Source organism: Epinephelus fuscoguttatus, linkage group LG20 (assembly GCF_011397635.1).
Source record: "Epinephelus fuscoguttatus linkage group LG20, E.fuscoguttatus.final_Chr_v1".
Classification (NCBI taxonomy): Eukaryota; Metazoa; Chordata; class Actinopteri; order Perciformes; family Serranidae; genus Epinephelus; species Epinephelus fuscoguttatus.
In genome coordinates, this window is record NC_064771.1 from 37,719,798 (window position 1) to 37,728,439 (window position 8,642).

The 8,642-nt window shown below is 44.3% G+C and overlaps 1 protein-coding gene across 1 annotated transcript; it reads right to left on the minus strand.

The window, feature by feature from the left end:
- Window positions 1-392: 392 nt before the first annotated feature.
- Window positions 393-8,636, minus strand: LOC125880652 (proton channel OTOP3-like). The gene is made up of 7 exons (XM_049563326.1): window positions 8,266-8,636; window positions 8,053-8,189; window positions 4,331-4,389; window positions 4,056-4,210; window positions 920-1,602; window positions 685-849; window positions 393-563 (listed from the first exon to the last, which is right to left on the minus strand). The coding sequence occupies exons 1-7, from the start codon at window positions 8,627-8,629 to the stop codon at window positions 393-395; spliced, it is 1,734 nt and encodes a 577-aa protein (XP_049419283.1). The 5' UTR covers window positions 8,630-8,636.
- Window positions 8,637-8,642: the final 6 nt, after the last annotated feature.

Sequence of the window (8,642 nt, forward strand, 5' to 3'; positions counted from 1 at the left end):
GAAGTTAGTGTGTGTCACACACAGACCTGTGTCATCAGCGATGCCAAACAGTCATTAAATCTGACATTTATTGAACATTGATTTATTCACAAGTTCCAGCCAAACAAAGTGGGAAATCATTTCTTCATGGAGCTTTGTGCACAGAGCAGTCACGCTGAAACAGGACAGAGACAAACCAAACTGTTGACAGACAAACATCATTGTATTCTTTAACTGCATTTAAAGAAAACACACTATTAAAAAACAGCCTCAGACCAAAACTGTAGACGGATGTCCTCATACTTTTGGCCATATAATGTATAAACTAATAAATATGTACCATGTTTGTTTTTTTTCAACCACACATCTGTATAATATCTCCTTCAATAGTCACGTTAAGCCGCCGCTGCTCGTCACGCGGAGATGAGCAGCTCCATTAAAGCTCCCACAGAGTGCATCCTGTAGAAAACGCTGAGCGGCTGACTCAAGTTCACCAGAACGAACCAGACGGAGAAGCCGAAAAACTGTTTCCCGAGGCCGTTCTCAAACTGGGGGTGGACTCCAAACGCAGGGATGACCCACAGCTGGGAGAGGAGGGAACGTGGACGTGTTGCATGAACGCAGGAAGAAAAAAGAAACTTTATTAATAAAAATCATTTGATTATTAGTTACTGTATAAATCAGATAATAAAAACATGAGTTCACCATAATGTTGGCGAGAATGAGGAAAGCACAGATTTCTTGTATCACTCTCTTGGTCCAGGGTTTTTTCCCATCATGCTCTTGAGCAGCAGCTGACGTGTTCCCCTCCAGCAGTGAAATATCCGTCTTCCTCTCCTCTTGTATCGGCGCAGCAACCTTTTTCTTGGGCTGTGGAAACAAAACCTTTTAATCACTGACTCGTTTCAGTTTACAGAACATTCACATGAAACGCAGGTACCTTGAATATGCTGCTCCGCTGCCTGTCTTTCTTCTTGGCGAGGAGGTTGGGGTGCCTGTGGAGGCCTTCGATGATGAAGATGTTCTGGAGGATGAGCTCCAGCAGGCTGAGGAGGGAGTAGGACAGGTCGAGGTCCCCCAGAGGGCTGTCGGTCCCTAAAGCCAGGGCCGCCACCAGGGAGAAGTAGGAGAGGGCGAGCTGGCCCAGAGCTGCTGCGAGCAGGAGGAGCACATCCAGGCTGCGAGTCGGGTTGTGTCCCGATTCATTCGCCCTCATCTCCAGTCTGTGGACCAGCATCCCGGCCAGCGAGCACAGAGACATGATGGGCATCACGGCTAAATGGTAGCCGTAAAATATGTGGAAGGCGGTGAGGCGGAGCTGCTGCTGGCCCACCCAGACCTGGTAGAAAATGAAGACGGCCACTCCCGCTATGAGCACCAGGATGCCAAACACAAGGCCGCATATGACCCCACCTTGATAGACGACACGAAAGGTCAGCTTCTGAGCGACGTGGTGGGGACCTGGACTCATCCTGCGGCCCACGTTCTTCCACATCACATAGATCATGCAGCCTGCCATCAGGTAGTACTCCATGCTGAAGGGAAACAGGATTTCAAAGCCTTTCCTGAAGGTGAGGCAGGCTGCGCTCGCAGTGCACTGACAGAAGGTCGAATTTAGAATTCCTGAAAGACGGCGTGAAGGAAGACACGTGAGAAAATACACAGTGATCAGCGACAAGATTAAAACACTGACAGGTGAAGTGAGTAACATGTTCTGCAGGGAAACCCTCGGTCCTGGTGTTCATGTGGATGCTACTTGGCACGCACCAGCCACCCAAACAACATTACAGACCAATCCCACTCCCTGATGGCAGTGCCCCCCCAGCAGGACAGTGCGCCATGCCACACCATAAAACCTGCTCAGGAATGGCCTGAGGAATGTGACAAAGCCATCAAGGCGTTGATCTGGCTTCTAAATAATCCAGATGCCGATTCGATCAAGGGTCCACGGGACATGCCGGTACCCTGGAGGTCCTGTGTCCATGCATCGATAGGTCAAAGCCAGTCCGATCCACAATGAGGCCTCCGACCTGTCCAGGTATGAGCACAGGACCTCTGCAGTGGTGTTCAGGTGGGTGGTGCATGTCAGTTGGCGTCCACATGACTGCCAGGACTGAAGGTTTTCCAGCAGAATATTGCATTGTAACAAGATGATCAGTGTTACTGACTTCACCTGTCAGTGGTTTAATGTGTTAGCCGATCAGTGTGTGTGATAATTTAGTTGCAGGCGGCGATTTCAGGGTTCAAGCCAACACAGATTGTTAGCAGTTAAAAGCTGTGGAGGATCAAGAGCTTTGACAGTTTCAGACACCTGCGTTTATCAGGTTTAATGACAGCTGAATGGAGGCTCGTTCATTTACATCTGTATCTCTGTCGGCCACGCTCTTCATCTGAAATTTGGTACAAAAATTTCATACAAATAGGACCTTTGGTTTAGGCTGAGATATCCAAAAACACATGCATACATGGTTCAACATTGTTATGCTAGTTTTTTAATGATTGTACAAACAATTTCTGATTTATGGTTCGATTTGTGTTTTGCCAAGTGCCTTTTTTTGCATTTTGCTGTGCTCCCAAGAGGTCAGTTTGACTGAACCTTTCAGGGTATGTTTCAAGTACCTGTGTGGACATTTCCTGCAAGTTTCATAATGATTGACCCCACAGTTGTAGAGTTGAGTTAGGTCTATTTATGTGCTGAGATACACAATGACATATCAACAAGCTTTTGATGTCCATTTTGATACCTATTTAAAGGCTTTATCCGATAATGGTCCACAGAAAATCTGGTACATATGGGACCTTTGGTTTAGGCAGAGATGTCAAAAATATTCAAATTGCCATGGTGCTGCCCATTATTGAGCGATTTTGAAATAAGTTTGCATACATGGTTCAACTTTGTTATGCTAGCTTTGTAATTATTGTACAAACAATTTCTGAATTATAGTCCGATTTGTGTTATGCAAAGTCCCCTTTCTTTCTTCAAAAATAAAAATCCAGAGTTCTCGCAAGAGCACAATTTGAATTTGCTCAGCGAGTCACTCTGGCAATCAGTAATGATGCTCATTACCCATGCCGTTGGAGCCGAGCTGCACCAATCACATCGGTGTATCTGATATAGGCGGGCCAGAGGCGATCTAAACAGATGACGACAGCGCTGCGACGACGAAGTCCAGAATCAGTCAGCAAACATTGCAAGATGGCTACGGATGAACACCAGTTGTTTGAAACAGCTTTGGCCGCTACAATGAACGAGTTAGACTTGACTTCTTCTCTAAAAGAGGAACAGAAGACGGCGCTCGAGTCTTTCCTTTGCAAGAAGGACGTTTTTGCTGTTTTGCCGACCGGATACGGCAAGAGTCTAATCTACCAGTTAGCTCCGCTGGTAGCTAAGCGCTAAGTATTGTTCTGATTGGTCGTAGTGTTATCCAATTGCGTGCAGTGATATTTTCAAATGCATGCTTGGTGCCGCCCCTCGAGTTGGGCCATTTGCATTACTCATAGCCAGACCCTAAATCTTTCTAGATCTGGGTCTGGATTTCCAGGCTAGAATTTTCTGCAAATTTGGTGAAGATTGAAATTCATTAGTAGGCTAAGTATCTTGAAAATGCAACAAGATAGCAACAAGCTTTTGATAACTTTTGACCATCTTGGTTCAGCAATGATCCAAAGAAAATTTGTTACAAATCGAACCTACGGTTTAGGAGATGTCAGAAATGCATTTTTCAAAAAAATTCAAAATGGTAGAAAATGTCGTCAGGCTGATTGAAGTGGTTCGTGGGGCAGATTTGCTGAGTGAGGATAGATGGATGTCTGTACTAATTTTTGTGTAACTTGGACTCATAGCACAGTTTCAAAGTTGACCTTTAATTATAGCGCCCCCATCAGGCTGACTGGAGTGATATTTGTTAAGCAGCATTTGGTCTCAACGTCCAACCATTGATGTAAATGTCATGTGTCTACAATGTGCCAAAACACTTGAAAAATAATAAACCCGCTCACACACAGAAGCGTTTCATTTCTTTGGGCTTGAACCCACAACAAGGTAGGTTTGATTTACACCCATCAGGTTCATCTACCTGCTGCATCAGACACGTCTCCTTCAGATGAGCTCGTGTTGCCGAAATAAAGCCCGTCTTCTTTTTCTATCTCGATCTCCTCGTGGATGGTGTCCTCCGTCACTGCGTTCAGCCACAGCAGCAGGTTGGCCGACAGGATCATCATCAACCCCGACCTGTGTCGAACGCAGCATGCAAATATTCACACAGTCAAATATGAAGGTTAAAAAATAACACGTACAAAAACAACACACACTTGAAGCTGGAAATTACAAACATATGGAGTGATGATGCACCTGGTGATGATCTTGTGTCGGTGGATGCAGTCTTTGGAGTGAGCCCACAGTAAATACGTCTGCAAAAGACAAATAAACAGTTATCCAATAATAAAGACGAGGCCTGAGGACAAAACAGAAAGAATTTAAAGATTTATTGAGATGTTTTTACATAATACAGTGTTGAAGTGCTACAGGAAAAAAGGGTTAAAATAAACTGAAGGAGACAAATAATGACACAAAACCTGTCGGAGTCACAGGGGTTATTTTGAATTTTAGTTTGAAGTCAGTCAAGAAATTTCTTATAAACTTTTCAAAGAACTCGTCTGCCAACTTTCACATTAATAGTGTTCATAATTGAAAGTTTATTTTCGCAGCCTGTCCCTTAAACGTGCAGATTTTTATATAATTTGAGGCTTTAATTTAAACAGTTTGTTAGATTTAGAAACATTACGTCACCGAGCCGATTCCACTGACTGATGATGACCAAAGATGCAGCTGAAACCTCTTGTAAAAAAGTTGGTAAGTGGACCTACAGTATGAAATAAGAATATTTTGTTGCACATATCCTGAATTTAGCTGACAGGGTGATTGTTATCAAGGCATTTTTAATATTATTTTAAGGGACATTTACTTGCTAGTGATCAGGTTTGTAAGCTTTAATTCTTGAAAATTTTACACCGGCTGCACGTATCAAAATTTTGCGTTTGCACACCTGTTATGGTGCCTAATGTTAGTAAAATCTAGATGGATGTCGTGTAACTTAAAGTCACACGTGTCCTTGTTATGTTTCTGTGCTGTTGTACAGTTTAGCATTATCCATTATTTGCCTCTTACAGTTGTCTCTGTTGAACAATAGCAACAAAGGCTTACTTGATTTTCATTATATCACTGTTTATACTTCTCCTGGAACTTAATTTAAAATGAGTTGAGCTCCACTTATGGCGGGCTTTGTCACTCATTTCTACATGTTATAAAAAGTTAATTAAAGGAACACTTCACCCCCAAAGTGAACATTTGTATATCAATTACTCACCCTGTGTTACGTTGAATTTGTGGTGAAAACCTTGTTTTTCTCACATGCCTTCACAGTGAACGAAGAATCCAAAACTTGAGAAAAATATTGATGAATTGAAGTCATTGGGGTCCACGTTTAACAACAGCAAAACTATATCAAAACATCAGTTTGCAAAGTCTCACACAACTCGTGCAGTATAATCCAAGTCTCAGTTATCCAGCTGTATGCTCAGTATAGGTCTTAGCAACATGAAGATGTTATATCGTTATCAAGATATGAGATTACAGGGGCGTCGGTAGCGTAGTGGATAGTGCCGGCACCCCATGTACAGAGGCACTGCCTCGCTGCAGCGGCTGCGGGTTCGAATCTGGCTAATGGCCCTTTGCTGCGTGTCAGTCCCCACTCTCTCTCTCTCTCTGTCTCCCCATTTCACCCTCTGTCCTGTCAATAAAGGCAAAAAGCCCATAAAAATATCTTAAAAAAAAAAAAAGAAAGATATGAGATTATATATCATCTTACATTTTGGATATCACTGTATCGTGATAGGACATAAATGTTTTTTTCCTTAATTTTACAGGCTGCAATACACTTAAGTGACCAGACTTTTCTATTTGTTTTAACGCTTGCCTGAACTCACTTAGTCATTATATCCACATTATTGATGATTATTGATCAAACATCTCATTGTGGTAATAATTTCTAGGAAAAAACCAACAACAAAAAAAGTCTTCCCCACAGCTTTGTCACATCATTGGAAATGCTTTCGAGGAGACTGAAAATATTGAGATCTATATAGTGTATCCAGATATAGCCGAAAAATATCGTGTCATAATTTTCAGGACATATCGCCCAGCCCACGCTCAGTACCTCCAAACAAACAGCACCGGAACTGAACTTAAGACAAAACATATCCACGCTCTTATCAAAGACAGACTGCACTGACAAAAACAATAATTTACCTCCCTGAACACAGGAGCTGTTTGTTTGTGTTATTGTGTGACTTTAGTGTTTTAAAGGGTTACTGCGGATTCACCAAAGTCACACAATAACACTAACTAACTGATCAAGGCAGCGGTAGACCAACAGCTCCTGTGTTCAGTGAGGAGAGCATCGATAACTTTTAATTTTAGATTAGTATCCCATCTGAAAGAGCTCTCTGTTTGAGAAGCACTGAGCATACCACTGGATCAGTGAGACTTGAGTCCCTTTTACACTGCCAGATGTTCAGCGAATGTTGGGCCGTTTTGCCGGCAAGCTGCGAGCGTTTAGACTCACAGAGCCGGATTGGCGAGTTGATCCGAGGTGCCCAATTTTCCGCCTCGTAGGGTAGACATATTGGTGGAACCTTTTTGGTTTAAACAGACCGAGGCGGCCTTCTGCAACGGGAGGAGCTGTTGATGACTTGTGGGAGGAGCTGTTGAAGACTTGTGGGAGGAGCTGTTGATGTCTTGTGGGAGGTGCTGTTGATGACTTGTGGGAGGAGCTGTTGATGACTTGTGGGAGGAGCTGTTGATGTCTTGTGGGAGGAGCTGTTGATGACTTGTGGGAGGAGCTGTTGATGACTTGTGGGAGGAGCTGTTGATGTCTTGTGGGAGGAGCTGTTGATGACTTGTGGGAGGAGCTGTTGAAGACTTGTGGGAGGGGCTGTTGATGACTTGTGGGAGGGGCTGTTGATGACTTGTGGGAGGAGCTGTTGAAGACTTGTGGGAGGAGCTGTTGATGTCTTGTGGGAGGAGCTGTTGATGACTTGTGGGAGGAGCTGTTGATGACTTGTGGGAGGAGCTGTTGATGTCTTGTGGGAGGAGCTGTTGATGACTTGTGGGAGGAGCTGTTGATGTCTTGTGGGAGGAGCTGTTGATGACTTGTGGGAGGGGCTGTTGATGACTTGTGGGAGGAGCTGTTGAAGACTTGTGGGAGGGGCTGTTGATGACTTGTGGGAGGGGCTGTTGATGACTTGTGGGAGGAGCTGTTGAAGACTTGTGGGAGGGGCTGTTGATGACTTGTGGGAGGAGCTGTTGATGACGCTGCACGTGCGAGCCACTGGCGGTGGATAAACAGGAAACAGCTGATAGCAGGAATTAGCGAGCAGCTAGTAGCAAGAGGGAAACACAAACCTGACAGACACTGTAAAGATGAGCAACTGGCTTCCCTCCCACGTCACTGTTTATGTCACACGCTGAGCTACACGATTTTGTTTTTATACTGCCAATGCTGAAAAAAGACTGACTGGGCTTTCCTGCAAATTTGTACAACTCCTGTCTAAAAAGGGCTGTTGATTATACTGTATGAGTTGTGTGAGAGTTTGTAAATGGATGTTTTGATATAGTTTTGCTGTTGTTAAATGGACCCCTGTGACTTTAATTTTTTACACCAAGAATTTTCTCACGTTTTTTTTTAGATTTTTTTATTTGGATTCTTCGTTGTGATTATCATTTTTGGTGTGGAGTATTCCTTTAAACCAGGTCATAAACACACAGTATCACCATGACGTTAGCAAAGATGTGGAGAGCACAGATTTCTTGTATCACTTTTTTGGTGCAGGGCTTTTTTCTCATCATGCTCTTTAAAGTGTTCCCCTCCAGCAGAGGTTATAGTTCAACATATTCAGTGTAACACAAGGTGAGTTATTGATATACAAAGGATCATTGTGTTCCTTTAAAAACTGTGATTTGTGTTCTGGTTTCTGCTCTTGTTTCAGCCAAGTCGTTCGTATAAACAGCATTACCTGTAGCAGGAGAAAGGAGCCCTCGATGAATGGAGAGAGAACTGTGGCAGCAGGTTTACACTCCCTCATGCTGATCAAATAACCAGCCCTGAAGACAAACAGCAGCAGACTGAACGCAGCAAACAGCATGAGGACGACTGCACCAGAAGGAGAAATGTTTCATTATGTAGTGCAAACAAATCATGTTATACATTTCAACACACAGCAGCTCACCAGTGACAGTGATTCCCCCGGCGTGGTGGTCTTTATGTGGGCAGATGCCGGGCTGCTTCCTGGCCCACAGCAGGTACCACAGCATCCAAACCAGACTGACCCCCATCAGCAGCAGCATGAACACCTGGGGCTCCTGGTGCTTCAGGCCGTCGGGGTTAAAAGCCTGTCCTGCCACCAGGGCCGCTCCCAGCAGCACCACGTTCAGACCCAGCAGACCAGAGATCAGACGCCTCCCACTGGGAGCCCAAACCAGCACCGGGTCCTGCTCCGGGTCCTGGATCTGATGGTCTGAGGTCTGAACTGGGTCGTCACTTTGTGGGTTCCCATGTGTCCTCTGGGAGGAATCCAGCTGATCTAGATCCATGTTCTCCTTTTTA